The sequence below is a fragment of the Danio rerio genome, chromosome 1 (genome assembly GCF_052040795.2).
Source record: "Danio rerio strain M-AB ecotype USA chromosome 1, GRCz13ab, whole genome shotgun sequence".
Taxonomy (NCBI): Eukaryota; Metazoa; Chordata; class Actinopteri; order Cypriniformes; family Danionidae; genus Danio; species Danio rerio.
This window is the reverse complement of record NC_141021.1, coordinates 39705040-39724622: the sequence shown is the minus strand read 5'-3', so window position 1 is coordinate 39724622 and position 19583 is coordinate 39705040. Positions and strand designations below refer to the sequence as shown.

Here is a 19583-nt window from a genome sequence, read left to right as displayed (position 1 = left end):
TCAACATCTGTTAACCGTGCAACTAGCTTGGTTACAGAGCATCCAGTTTACTTTATAAATAAACTGTTAAAATATACAGTTACTGGCCACAATATTTGGTGGACCTTGCTAGTATCTAGATGGGTTTGGTCATGAGAGCATCACTAAGTTGCTGAACATTAATGATGTAAACATCCTGCTCCAGATCATTCCAAAGAATCTCTATTAGATGGAGATCTGGGGCCTCATGTATCAACGCTGCGTACGCACAAAAACTTTGCGCACGCCAGGTTTCACACTCAGAATCGCTCACGTTTGGATTTACTAACGATGAACTAAACGCGGGAATTTGCGCAGCTCCACGCCAGCTTTATGGCTGGCGTACGCACATTTTTTGTGCATGTCTGTTTTATTTCCATTGGCGACTCCTAGAGGCAGTTGTGTTAAATTGCACTCTACAAAAGTGTGTTCTCAGCTTGCATGAGACGGGTTCATCCGCATGTCTAGTTTATAAGGTTTCCGTACCATACAGTTGACCAGCCAAACATTAAAGCGCAATTTGCAGCGGTCGCCAGTTTTCCCAATGTAATCGGAGCAATCTACTGCACACACATTGCTATAAAGGCACCATGATCTGAGGATGAACTGGCATACGTGAATCAGAAACATTTCCATTCAATAAATGTGAAAATTAAATTTGATGCACAGACTTATTAATGATTCCTACTTGTCTTTCTCCTGATAAAGAGTATAGAGGCAAAATCTGATATGTAGCGGGGAAAAAAACATAAGTTCATCAACCGCTGGAATTGAACCGAGATCATGCTTGAACGTATCGAAACATGTTACCATGGGTTTAGCGAGCAGCGCCACTTAGCATGTTAAAAAAATACAAAATTTGACACCTATAGATCTCACGATTTCTTTTTTAATCCACTCAGTGCGATGTTCAGACCCAACTGTGTTAACCGCATCAGCTAATCTCTCCCCACTATAAAAAAAACCTTTCCCCACTCTGTTTTTTCTTTTGTTATTATTTCCAGAGGACAAACTTGCAAATAAAACAGTTTTTCTCCTGTCTACCTCCGAAAGCAGCACCTTCAATTCACATTCTGTTCAAAGTTTCTCTTTTTGCTTGCTTTTGCCATTGCTTTTTCGTTGGGTTTTGCCAAAGTAGAGTCATTAGCATATTCATACGGGGGAGGAGGCAGGGAGGGGTTTTGTGCTCGTGCATGTTGCGCTCAGTTTCACGTTCATTCAGATGTACAAACAGAATATGCGTGGGATACGGCGAACACAGTGTTTCATACATCTGAATTTTTTTCTGCGTACGCACATTTACAGCTTTGTGCGTACGCAATGTTTTAGTATGATTTTCACGCAAGTCTTCGTACTTGAGGCCCCTGGTGCCTGCAAATAGAACTTTTTTGTCATGTTCAAGAAACCAGTGTAAGATGATCCGATCCTGCAGAAAGTAGCCATCACTAGACAACTACACTGTGGTCCTACAGAATACAAGGCATGTTATTTGGTACTAGACCCACAAACATTGTCCAGAAAAACTCCATAATACTATTAAACCACCATACCAGCCTGAACTGTTGATATGAGGCTTAATTAATTCCTGATTCCATGCTGTTTATTAGGACAGTCCAAATCTAATCACGTGATGGGAAATTGGGCACGATCATGTGGTTTCAGACTCAATCGGAATTGGACGTTACGTCCCAATCAGGACTCAAATATATATGTATGTATATTTTCTCATTATTCTTCAACACATGTATAGTTATGGGGTGGCTCAGAGTCAGACCTCTATCTTGACTTCACACAGAAACAGCAATGTGTGCGGCATGACATCACTTTGCAGAGACGCTATTGGTTAAATGCCAGCAAAGCAGAACACGGGAGCTGCTTTAAGTGGAAAGCGCGAGTATGTCTGCAGTCTGCATGTATTATAAAGTTGGTGATGACAACATTGCCATTGCCAACATTGCATGATATGTAAACATGGCATTTCAAGAGGTGGAAAGAAAAAGGATACATTTAACACAACAAACCTGCAAAAAATACTTCAAAAACAAACGTAGAACCTTGATTTGAAATGCTGTCTCGCCACTATTTCACAGAGAAAGCTCTGCCAGCCCTTTATAAGAAGATGTCTGACAAACTACTTGTCCTGTCATAAGATACCTTATGTTTCGTTCACCACAGACATGTAAAGTTTGTAAGTAGCTCCCATGTCTCTACTAAGCCTTTACGTATGTATTATAGAAGTATCGGATCGGGTTTTGGTATCGGTAGGTACTAAAAAATTTAATGAATCGGACTCGAGGGCAAAAAAAAACAGATCGGGACATTCCTACTGTTATTGCCAAATTCTGAAGCTACCATATTAGAACAGAAATTTAAATTTCCCAGACTATAATGTTTTACTGTCTACTTTTAGCAAGCTTCTGCAAATTGTAGCATCAGTTTCCGTTTCTTTGCTGATACAGTTCTTAATTGGCATTGTTGTGCTCTTCTTCTGTTGCTGTAGCTCATCTGCTTCACAGTGTCAGAGTTGGGCATTCAGAAATGCTTTTCCGCAAACCTTTGTATGTACGTTGTATTTAGTGGTTATTTGATGTACTTTCATCATCTATCAGGTCAAAGCAGTCCAGCAATTATCCTTTGATCACTAGCATCAGGGCATTTTCAACATAACTGCTACTCACTCTATATTTCTCATATTTAAATCATTCTCTGTTAACCCTTGAGATGATTTGTATTTATAATACATTTGTATGTTATACATACTATATATAAGGGCTCTACTATGATTCTGATGGTGTCTTACCGTTCAGCTCAGATAAATTACAAAGTGGAGTTTAGATTGAGAGTTGGGGAATTTGAAGGTCAAGTAGACACCTTGAACTCTTTATTGTGTTCTTCGAACTATCCCTAAACATCATGTGAATTACCAGCATTACCCTGCTGGAAGAGGCCATGGTAAAATGGTCATGAAATCTTTATATCATGACATGACATCACAAATGCAAGTGAGATTTTCTGTATACTTAGGACAACTGTTATTAAGTTTCATTTGCTTGGTCAAAGAGCTTAGAATGACCAAGAGGCGACACTCAATAGAACGTTCCATTGCAACAGTAGCGCCCAGCAACAGCCCTGGATTCCGCCATTTTGGAGTGAAAGTGATCGGCCATCCATTGGATCTCATTACTTTTGCGATGGCAAGCAGCTGCTTTGTTTTTTATTTATCTATTTAAAAAGCATATTAAAGCTGAAATACAACCTTAGAGACAACAATACAACACTTATTATCACAATCATCAGCACTTTTAATAGTTTATTTTACAGACTTATAATATGCTGTTGTTCTAATGGAGTTTTCATTCCAAAATGGCCACCGCGCCCTCTAGTGGCTGTTTCCCAAATTACAATAGAGTGTCGCCTCTTGGTCATTCTAAGCTCTTTGGCTCAGTTTTGTAATTTTTAATGCAAAGATGACATTTTTTGTCACGACTACCTGACATAAACAAATACATCGCAACAGTTTTCATCTATGTCATGACAACTTGACTACACCAAGACAACATATATTGTCATAAATCTGTCATAAACATGATTTTCATGAGGCATTATATTTGTGTCATGAATATTTTTCAGATCACCTTTTCAATGAAACAAACTGAATTTGTCATTAAAATGTCACATTAAAAGGCTCATTACTCTGTCAAATGTTTAACAGTGACATTAATATTTAATGACATTTTAATGACAGATTCGGCTTGAACCACTAGGTAAGGTAAAAAAAATAAATTAATGGCGCGGTTATAAAATTCATAAAAAATTATAATGAATATTATATTATATAATATAATTATATAATAAGATAATTATGTTTTTGACAGATTTAAGACAAGTTTTGTTGTATGGTAGTGTCAAGTTGTCATAACAAAAACAGAATATGATGCATTTATGTCAAGTTGCCATGACAAACAAAAAAATGTCATAACATGCCAAATGATGCGTAAAGACAGTCATAAGCATGCATAAAATGTCATTCACATTCAAGACAGGTGTCATGTCACTATAATAAAAGTTTATTGACATTCTTATGAACATCCCTTCAAGTAAAGTTTTAACAAAGCCATTAGTCCATGTAAATAGTGCACATGTACATGGCCATCCATCTGAAAATGGAACAAAATGGACAAAACAACTATCTTTCACTGGTCTACCACTGCAAGACAATCCACTTGGTGCCCATTGTATGAGCTTTTGATGGTTGAAAGAGGTCATAATGGACACTCTAAGCAACTTTGAGTGTGATGTGTTATGTTTCATCACATTCATCCGATAGTCATTATCCATTTTGTGTGACTTGTTCCAAAGTAGACCTTCTTTAGACTTGGATAAGACAGTATAGCCTTTGTTGCCCTCATGGATTGGTGAGACTTGGGCGCCCAACACCCTGTTGTCGGTTTGTGGTTTGTCCCTCTTTGGACCACTGCTGGTAAACTTTCACCACTGCTGACCCAGAGCAAACCACAAACCTTGCTGTTTCAAAGACATCCTGACCCAGTCGCTTTGCCATAACATTCTGGCTCTCATCCAAGTAGCTCTGATCTTTATTCTTACCCATTTCCCTTGCATCCACGCTGACTTCAAATAATATGGAACCTTGAGCTCTGCTCCGATAACTTTTGATGCAAACATTTTACCAAAGTGACTTTTATTGACACTTTTAGTCGTTTGAAACAGTATTCTGTTGTCAGGATTCTTCCAGTAATGCAAAAAGCTTGATTTGGAATAAATAAATAGTTTTTATTTTTTATTTTTTCCCAAATCTCAGAAAATAATAATAAAAATAATAAAAAAAAAAAAAGTTTTTAGGGCTCAGATGTCAAAGGGGTCATTTATTCATTCATTAATTTGCCTTCAGCTTAATACCTTTATTTATCAGTGGTCGACATTGCAGAATGAATCGCCAACTTATCCAGTATGTTTTACGCAGCGGATAACCTTCCAGCTGCAACCCAGCACTGGGAAACACCCATAAACACTTGCATTCACACTCATACACTACAGCCATTTTATTAAACTCACCTATACCACATGTCGTTGGACTGTTGAGGAAACCGGAGCACCTGAAGGAAACCCACGCGAACATGAGGAGAACATGCAAACTCCACATAGAAATGCCAACTGACCCAGCTGGGGCTCAAACCAGTGACCTTCTTGCTGTGAGGCAATCATGCTACACACTTAGGAGCATTATCTTCAGGAAAATTTAGGAGCTCCTTGCCGTCCTTCTGTGCATATAAAAGCCAACATAAACATACTAATTTAGCGCATATTAAAACAAATAAGGAAAGAAAAACAGACACATCCACAAACGGAGGGGGAAAAAAACTCACCAAAACGAATAAACAAATCAACTTACCAAATTTGATTTAAACTTACCAAATCTTTTAAATAAAATACATTAAAGCTATGTGTGGCCTCTGTTCTCTATATAGTCTTGGTTGGTTACATAAATTGTGGTACAACACACACATCAAACTACTAAAATTATAAATATCTTTTCAGTTAAAATGTAGAATTGAATTTTCAAAGCAAACAGACCTCTAGACAACAAATGTGCTGAAAACAGTGTGGGCAGGCAGAAGCAGATCATACAGAGCTGTGGGAAAATTCAACAAAAGAGAGGAAAGATCATTTAAACGCAGACACCGTCATTAGCAGCAGACTAGCGCAAAAAATTCTATTGAAAATACTGCGGTAAAATTAATTTCCATATTTTAAAGACATGGCATGGAAAAATACAACTTAAGACAGTGCATCTTGTTTGGTTTGAGACCCATTTTATATTGTACTAGGTCAGGCAGTAAAAATCGTTGTTTATTAAAGAAATCAGATCTTAAACGTGTCAATTTATTATTTATCCTAAATGATTATGGCCTTACACTCCATCCAGACACTTGCTGATAAGTTTCTATTAAAAGTCCCAAAGGCCCACCTCAAAAGTAGGGGTGAACATGCATTTGCCATAGCAGGTCCTAGCCTTTGGAATGCGCTGCTGCTAGAATTAAAAATGGCTTCATTACTGCTCATTTTTAAGTCTAAATTTGGGTGGAAGATACAGATTTATATATATATATATATATATATATATATATATATATATATATATATATATATATATATACACGTGTGTGTGTGTGTGTGTGTGTTTGTAATTATGTATGTGCATATTGTTATATATATAATATATATTTTGTACAATGTATTTTGGTGCATTTAAAAGCAACAGATTTATTAAACAGATATAATTATTAAAATAATATTTTTAATATAATATTAAAATAATATTTTCTAAATTTAGAAAATGAAAGATAATAAAATTAAATTCAAGCAAAATGTTCCAAAAAGATTACAACATACACAATTTCAACAAAATCTTTCCTTTTTTTTTTTTTTTTGCTTCTCTTGATTTTTCCTCTTTGTTTTTTATTTGTATTTAATGTTTTTCTATAACATATGAATTTGGGTGCACTTGTTTTGGACCGTTATCTTAAGTTATTTTTTTAGATTAGCTCCAGATTTAGCTTCAGTACTGACTAATTTAATATACATACACATATAAAATATTGTATAGCTTCCTATATTTAAAAAAATGTATTTACAGGAGAGATTTGCAAGGGGTGTACAAATATACAGTATGCTGAGTATTGCATGTGTATTTATGCAATACTATGTTAGAATGTTTTTAGTCAGTTAAATAATGTTCTGTATACTGTAAATGTTCTGTTAAATGATTGTTCTGTATTGTGAAATAATTAAACTAAGTAAAAACAAAAGTAATTAAAAAAAAGAATTGGATTATTTTACAGAAATCAAACTCCCATGATGCAATATGAGTTTTAATAAACAGCAATAAACCCTTTCTCATTTCAAGCTTTCTTACATCAACATTTTCTCAGGAAATCTAATTATAACTGCAAGCAAATTCCTGCTAAATTGCGCGAGCTGAATATTCATTTGTGAACCACTGTGCATTGTTTTATATTTCCTTTCCGTTCTTTTATCAGCAAGGATCTCAGATCGACAGCTCTTTGTGGGTTTTTGGGTACACTGCAAAGATTACCAGCATAATCGCGAGGAATGTTTGTAAAATGGAAATATTCCACTCTTCACTCAAGACTAAAAAAACAGCAGCACTCCAAATATGGCCCTCCAGGAAGTGGTGATATAATTAATTTAACAAAAACCAAAATGAGTGGGGAGAAGATCCATTATAGAAATAATTATATAGTATAAACTCATTTGATATGAATTATGGCATGTCTTGTTTTTAATAATGCATAGAGCAAAATGTTAAAATGTTAAACATAAAATGTATATAAAGGTATATACAGTAAAGTCTATGAAAAAGAAAAGAAAAAATAAGAAAAAAAAACAGGAGGTTGGAATGCTCTCATTATGGACTTCCTGTCCCAGTGTGGGATCAGACAGTACTCTTACTCAGTATTTAGAGGCCACACACCCTATAGTTTAGCATCCTAAAATAGACACGTACAGGAGAGGAAGTTTGGGTGAGCGCACACTGTACTGTGTGTCATTGCATTATGTAAACATTCTTACTGTGGCACTCTCATTTTCTTGCATATTCCAGCTCTAGTTAATGTGCCCCCACAGTAATCGGAGTGTTGGCGAGCAGGAAGTGATGCCGCTACCTTAATTAAGAGCCAGCCTGTTAAATAGCCCTTTCTCTAGACACACCATTAAATCCAGTCTTTAGCTTTAACTGTAAACACTCTCTGTAAAGTCCTCTTACATTCAGTCGATCGCCACTGCGCTCCTGGACTTTGCACTTTGGGATTAAAAGAAGAGCAAGGTAAGGTTTTCAAACTTTTAAAAAAATCTTTTATATTTTATAAAATCTTTAAAAGTAATAATAAAGCTACTGAACAGTAATATAAACTTTATTCTTCATATTCAGAATGAAGTCTGCCCTATTGATTCTTTGTCTGTTGGGAGCAGCCTGTGCTAATCCAGTAAGTACTATATTGAATAACCTTTAAAAAGCAGCTCTTTCAGTTCTTTTTCAGCACTTTCTTTAAATATTTTCTGCAGATCTTGCATAAAGTGGCTATGGAGATGATTCAACATGCATCTAACTCTGTAAGTGGCGCTCAGGATAAATGAAAATGTTTTGTTTAAAAGGTGTTTTAGGTATTGCTGTTGCTATAATATTTATATATTGCTGCTCTTATATTTAACAGTCGGAAAGCTCCTCAATATCTGAATCCTCAGACCAGAGTAATACCTCAGAGCCTTCGGAAGAGGTATGCTTTTGGTCAAATAAAATGAATTTGTACTTGAACTAGAATGACGAACTGAACTGGATTTTTTTTTTTTTCAATCATATTTCAATAAGAATCCTTTTTATTTGGCATTCCATGAATATGTTTAACTATACATGCAAATGCATATATACTGAAAAAAAAATATTATTGAAAATAAGTTTATAAAACTTTTTTTTCTTTTTTTTCATTTTTATTCTATTAATAATTTCAAGGGAAATAAATTGTAGTTTTTTCTATTCCAGAAATGTTATGTAATACATGTAATAAATGAAATTAATGTAATTTATTTTTATTTTTGTAATTTTTATTATTTTTTGTGAAGATTGTTAGCAAAAGTAACATGGAAAAGTAATCATTTTTAGTAGATAGATATTAATTTATTTACATAAAAAGTATATTTATACTTTAAATAAATATATTTACCATTTTATTTATTTATTTCTTTACAGAAGTCAGAGGAAAATGTTTCCGACAGCAATGTAAGTGCAAAGACCTATGTCAAAATATTTGATTACAATATTTAGGCATATATTTCTGTTAAAGATATATGCTCAATTCACTTTTTTTTTCTGTTTCCCCAACAGAGCTCTGAATCACTTGAATCTGAATCAGATGAACCGGTATACTCAAAATTGCTGTTCATATCTTAAAATCAAATGTACAAAATACAAATACAACTATTTAACTAACAAATTTGTATTTATTTATTGTTTGTTTGTTTTCTAGATATCTAAAGAGAGTGAAAGCCATTCTGTGGAAAGTCTGGTACGAAAAAAAAAGCTCTATTATAATATGTGACCCTGGAAGACTATTTATTTTGAGTATTAAGTAATGATCGATCATGACTTTTTTTGTTAATTTCCTACTGTAAATATATCGAAGCTCAATTTTTTAATAAGCAATGCCCATTGCTAAGACTTTAAAAGTGATATTTTTTATATTTTTAAATCTTCATTCCAGATTTTTAAATAGTTATCAAATGTTGTCATTACATCAATGAACATCTTATTTTTTCAGCTTCCATATGATATAGTTGAAGTCAAAATTATAAGCCCTCCTGTGCATTTTTAAAATACAAAGAATTTCAACTCATGTTTAACAGAGCAAGAATATTATTTTCACAGTATTTTCTACAATATTTTTATCTTCTAGAGAAAGTCTTATTTAGGCTAGAATAAAAAGCAGTTTTACATTTTTTAAAACGATTTTACGGTCAATATTAGTAGCCCCCTTATGCTATATATATTTTCGTTTGTGTAACAAACCATGATCATAAAATGACTCGCCTAATTACCATAGTTAAGCCTTTAAATTGCACTTTAAGCAAATATCTTGAAAAATATTTGGCAAAATATTATGTACAGTCATCATGGCTAAGATAAAAGAAATCAGTTATTAGAAATGTGTTGAAATAAATATTTCCGTAAAATGAAATTGGATTAAAAATATATATACAGTGGGCTAATAATTCAGGAGGGCTAATAATTCTAACTTCAACTTCTGACTAAATCCCAATTTTAAATCCAGAGCCACAAATAAAATAAAAAAGTCATAGCACAAAAACTAATTCCCCTATATTTAAACTAACTTCTATCATATGTGTTTATCCAGATTGGAAAAAGCGAGACCGCACTGACAGCCGACAACACTCAAAGCAGTAAAGAGAACATCCGTAGGGTAAGAAACATCACATCTCACCCATAATATACAACATACGCCTTTACACAAGAATAATGGCCTTCATAATTCATTTACAGGGCTGGATCTACACCCTCAAATGGGTCCAACCAAACAACAACATTGTGCAACCAACCGGCCAGCCACATGAAAATGACATCCAGTCCACTAGTGACGCATCCCAAATAAGTGACAGCAGCGAATCAAGCGAAAGCCAGGAAAAGGTTGTCGTGAACAAGATGCAAGTGGATAACAGTGACGACACCAGTGAAAGCGCTGAACACAATGGTGTTGTTGCTACTGAATACAGCAACAGTAACAGCAGCAGCAGCAGTAGCAGCAGTGAAAGCACCGAGTCTAAAGACAGCGGCACGGATAGTGAAAGTCGCTCCACTGAGTGTGTGCCTGGCGATGACAGTCAAGATTGTGAGAGCGAGGAAAACCTTCCTCAGGATATCGGTGATGATGGAGCAACCGACCCTTTCAATGGCTTCTTAATGCCTGATGTCGCTGAGCCCTAGCGGCAGTTTAAGACATCATTTATTATGACTCGATGCTCTGATAGCTGCAAGTTGGAAATCCCAGGAGCGTAGTAAAATGGGAATGTTCTCTTAAGGAAAATGTTTATAGGAGGGTATGTAAGGAAATTTCTATAATATTAATATAAAATGGTGAATAAGCATTATTAATTATTTTAAGGTAACTTGGTCTAAATCAGTGGTTCACAGAATGTTTTTTTTTTTTACTTTTAAATGATAATTTTAATTATGTTCTTAATCTTTAAACTTTTAATTACCAAACAGTCTTAGGATTTTAAGTGCAATGGTTTTGGCATAGAAATATAATACATTTTTTTTATCGTAACTTTTAAATTATATAGAAGAAAAAATGTAATAAATATAATATTAAATTAATTGCAAATTTAAATTGTGTATAATAAAATAAATAAATACATTTTAAAAGAAAAGGAAGCAAATTATTAGTATACTTTACATAAAAACTCATCATCTAAATTACGCAAACAAATTATAAAAAATAAATAAGCTTTTCTTGCATTGCACAAAATTATCAATTCTGTTTTTAAAACTTCTGTATTTAGAACTTAAAAATTGTCTAAAAGAACTGGAAACCACTGATTTACATCAACTTAGTATTAATTAATATATATATATATATATATATATATATATATATATATATATATATATAAATATATATAAATATATATATATATATATATATATATATATATATATATATATATATATATATATATATATATATATATATATATAGTTGAAGTCAGAATTATTAGCCCCCCACCCTGAATTTTTTGTTTTATTTCGGCTAGAATAAAAGCAGTTTTTAATTTTTAAAAACCATTTTAGGTCAAAATGTTTAGCCCCTTTAAGCTATTTTTTCCCAATGGTCAACAGAACAAACCATCATTATACAATAACTTGCCTAATTACCCTAACCTGCCTAATTAACCTAATCTAATTAAGCCTTTAAATGTCACTTTAAGCTGTAAAGAAGTGTCTTGAAAAAATATCTAGTTAAAAATTATGTACTGTCATCATGGCAAAGATTTAAAAAAATCAGTTATTAAAAATGAGTTATTAAACTGTTATGTTTAGAAATGTGTGGAAAAAAATAATTTCCGTTAACAAAAAAAACAGGGCTAATAATTCAGGGGGGCTAATAATTCTGACTTCAACTGTGTGTGTGTGTGTGTATATATATATATATATATATATATATATATATATATATATATATATATATATATATATATATATATATATAATTATTTTTTTTATTATTGAATATCTTTGGAGCTGAAGTTGTTTGATGTATTTTTTTATTATTATTTATATATTTTGTAGTCATTTATTTATATGTATTAACCATTTTCAAATAAAGTCATTAAAAATAAGCCATTGGTTGCCGTTTGTTTTTCCCAGCCGTTCTTAAATGCCAAGAAGTTGCAAACGCAAGCACTTCTACATTCCATCCTCAAATGAAAGGGTTGCCCTAATGTGATCCAAGAGTAATTACCAACTTCATTGCCTATAATTTTACAGATTTACTTCATACCTCTGCAGAAGCATGCCTAAACAATAAAAATGTGTATACACAGCTGAAATGGCTGTTGTGTGAAAAAGCACCTTCAGCTGTGTTCTTATTGTGACAATTATATTTATATACATGTGCGTGATTGACTTATTTATGAGTAATATATCACGTCTGTCAAATGCGTGTCAATGCTGTTTTGATACCACAAGATGGTGGCAAACTTTAAAGAACAGTTTTGGACTTTCCCTAGGCAGAACATCATGAACTCACACAAACATTACATGCTCAACGGGACTTTCTGCCGTTTCATGTGTGCTGCTTTTGGCAGAGAGATAAAGATTCTTCGCACTAAGAATGAGGGTTTAGACATTGTAAGTTTGTTAATTACTGTGTAATTAAAATGACTGTTTTATGGTTCAATCTTCAGATCACAAACTAAGCACCGTTGGCTTTCATTGTCTAGACAATTGACAAGATGTGATCCAAGATAATGGCAGGCATTATCCATTATGAAAAGAGGAATGGTATGAGATGGAATCTTTTAAGAAAGGGGGGTTTTAGGCAGTGTTATGTTATTTTCATCCAAATATTCAAAACATTTTTAAAATAATAATTAAAAATACTATTTGGTAAGATTCACATTAATCTAAATATTTTTAGATTATATTAGATTAGATTATACTAAACATTTTTAGAAATATTTTTATTAAAAATACAAAATATTTTTTATTAAAAGTTAATTTGATTTAAATAATTACACAGGCAAAAATGATGAGTAGAAATTATATATATTTAATGTATTTATTTATTATTTATTAGTCTTGAACAAGAATTATCTTTAACATTTTAGGAGGGGGTCCTATGGTGGTGGTGTCTGAAAGCCTCTGGTAAACAGGCTAACAGAAAGGTAAACAGTTTCGGTTCCCAATGGAAACAAAACAATAGAGCTAAATAGGAAACACCATGTTACAGCTTTCTTTAGCTAAAGAATTCCGTTTTGTAAAAGGGTTAATCTTATTTTTGATATTGGACTACGTTATACTTTAAAGTGTGGGATATTTTTATAATAAGTTATGGTGTGAATAGACTCCTGCTTTCGATTTTGAACTTTACCTACGTTTCCATATGTAAAGATTTGTCACCTGTCCAAGTTCAACTGACTACTCCCTACACGGATGCTACTTGAGAATACTGTGCGTGTTAAACTGCTCGTTGTACCGTGTTCGGGAGCGACGTGACAAACTTAATCGTTATAACCAAGGAAGCTAAAAGCAAACGTTTAACCACCACGCGCGTCACTGACAGTATAAAGTAGCATGCTGGTCGCGCGCAATCCTCGTCCACGCGCACCAGGCGGCGTCAAACTGAACTGTAAACTTAATCCGACACGGAGGAGCGAGTCGACTGTCTCTTAAACGTGTAAAATCACTATTAAACCGCACACGACTCGACAGTTAACTCGTTTGAAGGCAAAACAGCGCCTGTAACCCCAACTATTCTCGACGTTTTATGTGCAGTACAAAAAATATACCCAGTTTGAGATGGGGGGGGAAGTCCCCGTGAGGAAATCCCCTGTTCATAATTTCGAAATTGAGTGAGGCTCTCGCAGACTGAAACTGCTCTGAAACATTTTGGTCTAACATAAGTTACAGCAGACGCCTGTGAGCCCTATGACACTCAGACCTGTACAATCTATGGGAAATTCGTACTATATGTGCTCGTTTTAACGGATTGCTCAGCATGGATGAGATGAAGAGGGAGAACGAGGCGCTGAGGGCGAAGTTGCGCAGCTGCTCTACACTCAACACAATTTACCACGAAACACAGCAAGAAATTGCTCGTTTAAATCAGTTGGTGACCTCCAAAGACGGGATTATTGCCGATTTGAGGGCAAGACTGGGGAAGTATGAGAAAACCGTGGTCATTGAGGGAGAGGAACCTTATATTGTAGGGCCATCGAAGTCACTCATCGAAAGTTTGTGTAAGGAAATTTGCAAATTAAAGCAAAAACTGAAGGATTTAGAGAAAGACACCGCCCAGAAATTGGAAACCAGAGACAAAGTAAGTTAAACACAATTCTGAAATAATAATATGAAATAATTAATAACAATTTCTCTACTAATTAGAGTAAATTTGTTGTTTTTCTTGTCAGTATACTTTTCCAATGACTGTAAAAGAACTGTAAAGTATCCTCTCTATAAAATACTCCAATTCCTAACTCAAGAAATTGTAATGAAATTAATGTTATATCACAAAAACAAAACATGTAAACCAGCTTACAATGTGTTGCTGGTCTTAGCTGGTTCATGGTGGTCTTCAAGTCAGCTAACATGAAGTGCCTTTGAAAAACTGACCAGAAAACTTAAGTTTAAGCTTTGTTTTTCTTGCATGTTTGTACTGTTAGTCCGGCTTTTTATGTACAACTTTGTTCATGAATACAGAATATGCTTTAGTTTCGATGAAACAAGTGCATTTCGTGTTCACCTTCTTATTTGTGAATCTCCCGACTGCTTGTTTAAGGAGATCCAGAGATTGCAGGAAAAGTTGAAGGAGAGGGATCAAGAGTTGCTGACCATCAGGGAAAGACCAGAGCAGGAGAAAGAGAGGGAGATCCAGCAACTGCGCACCGCATTGGCCGAAAGAGATCGGACACAGGCCACCAGGACTGTACTTTGCAACTCTCTTGCTGAAGAAGCCGATCAGTTAAGGGCCCAGTTGGGGGCCACTGTGCAGGTGTGTCAGGAGCTTTTGGGACGGCTGGAAAACGAGAAAAACAAAACAGCCATGACGGATCAGAGAACTCAAGTTCATGAGGTGCGTTGTGGAAACTGTCAGTCTGCAACATTTAAGGCACCTTTAAAACAGCTGCCTAATGATTATATTTGACCTTATATTTTATCAGACATCAGATTCCCCCGAAGTTCCCCAGCTAAATGTCATCATCAGCAAGTTAGAAGAGGAGAACGACCAGCTCAAGAAGAGAGTGGCATATGTAAGGATCACATGATGGAACTGTTGTTTGATCATCACCCTCTGACATTTGTTTTACCTGTGTCATATGCTGAAAATGTCATACTGTAACTGTTACGGAAAGAATCAACAGTGTAAAAAAATTCTTGGAAAATGTCATGTAATTTTTTCACATCACAACTTGTTTTGTTCCATTTCAGGTGGAAAGTTTAAACTCAAAATGGCAGAAGTATGACTCGAGTAGAGAAGAGTACGTGAGGGGTTTGTGTCAGAAGTTGAAAGAGTCAAATGGCCTGGCTTCCGCAGATCCGACTCTAACCCAAGCCCCGACTGCGGGACACGTGGCTTTGTTCCAGCAGGAAATTGTGAGACTCAACGGACTCCTGCAGGACAAGATGATGGAGTGTGAGAGATCCAGTAGAGAGAGGGATGACAATGCGAGAAGAGACCAAGAGCAGATACAGATGCTCGAGCAGCAGGTCTGTATCCGTTCAGTGTGTACAATCCTATTAAATAGGAAGTCGTTGTATTTTTGTCATAACAAAGGTGAGAAGTAGTTTTGTTGTTTGGCTTGCTGCCCATAACACAAATGGCTTACTTGTACACTCACAGGTTCTGGCCTATGTTGAAGACTTTAAATCGGAAAGGGCAGACCGAGAGAGGGCTCAGGGTAAAATCATGGACCTTCAAGATGAAGTTGGGCGACTTCAGCTGCAAATACGTTCACAGGCAAGTCTAATTATTAATTATTCATCAAGGTATTTAAAAATAATTTTAAAATATGCATTGTATCATTTAAAGTCCCAATAAAATCATTTGTAGCATTCTGATTTAGCGTTACAAAATAAATAAATGGACATAAGCATTTATAAGTTGTATTTGAACAAACACGACAGGGTTTTTTCTGGCACAAAATAAGCCGAAGATGGAAGATGAAATGTTTGCTACTTGAAACAAGCACATTTTGCATTCTTTTTAGTAACCCACTCAAGTTAAACATGTTCATATTTAAAAAGGCAGATATTATATGTAACTAAATAAATGACCAATGCTTGAGCATCACTTGGGGTCTGTTGGTTGCCGTGACTGCATGCCTGATTGGTCAAAAGCTGGAGGTGGTGCAAAAAATTATGGAGGTGGCCACCTCGCAATTCTCTTTGCAGGAAAAACCCTGCATGCCATTTTACACAAACAATAATGATCAATTAAGTGTTTACCAAAGACAATAAAATGTCAGCGTAATCCCAAATAATTTTATTAAAAAAATAAAATAAATCAATCAAATTAAAACTATTTAATTTGTCATTTTAACATATTGTCTGAATCTTTGCTGCTATCCCTTAAACCACTAGGTTTCGCCCATTTGACAAGTTTTCAATCAGTGAATTTAGTAAGAATTTAACACACTTCTGCTCACCAAACCTGCATTTATTTGATCAAAAGTACAGCAAAATCAGTCAAAACATGACTTTCATTAATAATTTTAATATTTAATCACAGTTTAATGATGATATTCATAATTAATTGATGAAGAGAACGTCAAACAAAATCAATCATTTTACCTAAATTCAAAAGCTTTTGACATCATACACATTATACTACTTAAAAGCAGTGACAGTCAGTATTTTTTATTTGTTACCTTTACTTAGCAAGGATACTTTATATTAAAATTTAAAAGTATGTTTCTTTATTTAACCGGATAAAAACCCATTGAGATTAAAATCTTAGGTCCACAACACGACTTATGAATAAAAAAAAATAATAACAACAACAATAATAGCAATAATAATAAATAGAAAGTTAAGATAATGTAAAAATTACAGTTTAGTTGTTCAGCTATACCACATTACAATATGTTAAAAACACATACACTGAGAAATGGACTGTTGTTTGTCAAAAAGGATAGAACGAAAACATTTGATTGGAATGAGCTCAGATGTTAAAAGTATTTAATAGTTATGATTATTAAAAGTAATGATAAAGGCATTTATAATGTCACGGAAGATTTCTATTTCAGATAAATGCTTCTGAAAACAAAATTAAAATATTCTGCTCAGCAGTTTTTAACATGCTAAAAATTCAGCTTTGAAATCAGTAAAAAAAAAAAGAAAGTGTACAATATATTTAAAGAGAAAACTGCTTTTTTAAATAGTAAAAATAATTCACAGTTTTATAGTTTTGCTGCATTTTGGATCAAATAAATGCAGGCTTTGTGAGCAGAAAAGACTTTAAAAAAACAAACAAAAAAACCATTTAAAATCATTCCGTCTTAAAACTTTTGACTGGTAGTGTACAGTTTGTTGATGAAACCCATTATTTGACCTTTTGAAAATGGTAAAACACTGAAGTCAACACCAGAATTTTACTTGACATTTCATATGCTTTCACACACACACACAGGCACGCAAGCTGCGTTCTCTGACCGTTTTACAAAACTTAACTCAGAATATTGAATTAAACATCCTTCTAAGTCATTCTGCTCTAAATCCTTTGACTGGCAGTGTACACAATGTTAATAGAACCTATTATTTGACTTTTTAAAAAGATAACACAATGAAGTAAACACCAGCATTGTACTTGACATTTCATATGCTTTCACACACGCACACTGCGTTCTCTGTCCTGTTTACAAAACTTAACTCAAAATGTTCAATTAAACATCCTTCTAACAGTCACTCTCTCACACAGAATGTCCAAGAAGCTTCAACCTCACGCCATAAAAAAATCATGGTCCTAAAAAAAGCTAGCCACCGACAAACGGAAACGGCAGAACCACTAAGAAACAGTCCCCCAGAAACAAGCTCAAAGAGGACTATCAGTAACACTGCGCCACAAGGAGCCGCCGAGCTGCAATGCCCTCGGTGTTTCATCAGGTTCGACGACGAGCACACGACCGAATACCTTAAACACTGGGACGAGTGTGCCAAGCTGTGAGTCTCTCACCTCACTGACTTTACACAGAAAGCACTGAGGACACAATCACTACAAGCTCACATGGGACTTAATGGGAGATGCGACAAGACAGGGACACGTTTTTTGGGATGGAGTCGTAGGAAGAGCTTTTTCTAGTGAGTTTTTGGCTTTTCGAGGTCGTTTGTGGCCTAGGACTCAAGATATGAGTTGGTTGTGTCCAATCTAAAGGCTTACTCACTTCGCTGTCGTTGAATGCAGATGGTTTGGTTATGAAAAGTTATTCAGTCTTGGGCATCTGCGGTTGTCACAGAAGGGGTTTTGCCAGTTCTTTGGTGTCATGGTTTACAGCATGGTACGTTTAGAGTTCCGAATCAAACTATGCTAAAGGCCAAATTGCAGATCTGTGTGTGTATACCTCACCTATTTGTAGTCTCTATCAGCTGGTTTGCACTTTTTTTTTGTACTATTTTAATTATTGTCTACACAATTTATTATATTTAATTCATTAGTTCCTTTATTATTAGATTTTGAATATAGTTCATGTTGTTTCGTCATGGTGCTATATGTACAGTATTTTGTAATGTTTCCATTTGTAGTTATACTGTTATATATCTTTAAATCAGATCATTTAAATTATACCAAAGGAAACAGCATCACAATGCACACTATTAATAATCTTTAGATTTGTTTTGCGATTATTATTCATTTAAATAACATCCAACTTTTTTTATTTTAAATGTTATATGGCTTCATCATATAACGTGTTATTACTTTCTCAGACATTAAGGCACCTTTTTGACTGTGAGGTACTTGCCATTTGATCCCCCCTCTGTAGTTGAAAACATTCTAGTTTTAAGTAAGAGAGGAAGTTCCCTACATCCTGGTAAACTGAGACATCAAATGTTCACATCTCAGATGCTGCGTCTGACAAAATGGCCTTCTACTACAGCACGTTTGAACACTTCTGCAGAAATTTAAAAGAATTTATCTAAAAACAAAATTGAGGAATAACAGTGATGCCAAAGGAAGACTTTAAGATGTTGAGAGGATTTATTTTTGTAATAAAAGACATGCTTAAAAGACTTTCTTTAAAAACCATGTGTAATTTTATTTGTGTGTTTGTGCGGTCATAGTTAATTATTAGCAAGATATATGAAACCAGACAGTTGCGATAATGCTGGAAAGATCATGGGGTGTGTCATAAAGCATTAAACTCAAGTCGCATGGGATTTTTGTAAGTGTGTGTGTATGCGCACAAGAGCTGGAAAGCCCCTACCCGAGCACATCTGAATGGACAGCTATAACTGCAGTGAATTCTCAGCTGTCCTGAGGCCTGGAAGTGAATAGCAGAAGCAGGCGACTGTGGGGTAGAGGAATATAGCAGGACTGGCTATTTAAAGGGGAGGAGGCTGTAAAGCCAAACAAGACTAGTGTCTACTTTCTGAGATGCAAAAACGATTATCAAATGCTATTTGTGTTATTAATTACTCCCCTTCATGATGTTAATAAACACAAATTAAGATATTTTAGATGAAATCCAGGAGCTCTCTGACTCTCCATAGACGGCAAGGGTCATGAGACGTTCAAAGTCCA

General features: G+C 34.6%; 3 protein-coding genes across 3 annotated transcripts in view; 2 read left to right on the top strand and 1 right to left on the bottom strand.

Annotated features, from left to right (window-relative positions):
• sparcl1 (SPARC-like 1) overlaps window positions 1-13455 on the bottom strand; it is a 41113-nt gene extending 27658 nt beyond the window's left edge. The window contains 2 exon segments of the mRNA NM_001446731.1: window positions 5092-5297; window positions 13225-13455. The gene's annotated coding sequence lies outside the window, so the exon portion shown is untranslated.
• Window positions 7821-10648, top strand: scpp1 (secretory calcium-binding phosphoprotein 1). The gene is made up of 9 exons (NM_001145240.1): window positions 7821-7882; window positions 7988-8042; window positions 8122-8169; window positions 8271-8333; window positions 8804-8833; window positions 8939-8974; window positions 9081-9119; window positions 9966-10031; window positions 10112-10648. The coding sequence occupies exons 2-9, from the start codon at window positions 7989-7991 to the stop codon at window positions 10550-10552; spliced, it is 777 nt and encodes a 258-aa protein (NP_001138712.1). The 5' UTR covers window positions 7821-7882; window position 7988; the 3' UTR covers window positions 10553-10648.
• tnip2 (TNFAIP3 interacting protein 2) lies at window positions 13446-19072 on the top strand. Its single transcript, XM_087237374.1, has 6 exons — window positions 13446-14168; window positions 14628-14921; window positions 15010-15099; window positions 15278-15556; window positions 15690-15806; window positions 17766-19072. Exons 1-6 carry the CDS (start codon window positions 13848-13850, stop codon window positions 18009-18011), a joined length of 1347 nt encoding a protein of 448 aa, XP_087093500.1. The 5' UTR covers window positions 13446-13847; the 3' UTR covers window positions 18012-19072.
• Window positions 19073-19583: the final 511 nt, after the last annotated feature.

Excerpts from the sequence above, each read along its gene's own strand:
- scpp1 (NM_001145240.1), top strand. The coding sequence starts at position 7,989 with ATGAAGTCTGCCCTATTGATTCTTTGTCTGTTGGGAGCAGCCTGTGCT. Across the intron at positions 8,170-8,270 it reads TTCAACATGCATCTAACTCT|TCGGAAAGCTCCTCAATATC; the intron begins GTAAGTGGCGCT and ends TATATTTAACAG. Across the intron at positions 8,334-8,803 it reads CCTCAGAGCCTTCGGAAGAG|AAGTCAGAGGAAAATGTTTC; the intron begins GTATGCTTTTGG and ends ATTTCTTTACAG.
- tnip2 (XM_087237374.1), top strand. The coding sequence starts at position 13,848 with ATGGATGAGATGAAGAGGGAGAACGAGGCGCTGAGGGCGAAGTTGCGC. Across the intron at positions 15,100-15,277 it reads TCAAGAAGAGAGTGGCATAT|GTGGAAAGTTTAAACTCAAA; the intron begins GTAAGGATCACA and ends GTTCCATTTCAG. Across the intron at positions 15,807-17,765 it reads AGCTGCAAATACGTTCACAG|AATGTCCAAGAAGCTTCAAC; the intron begins GCAAGTCTAATT and ends TCTCTCACACAG.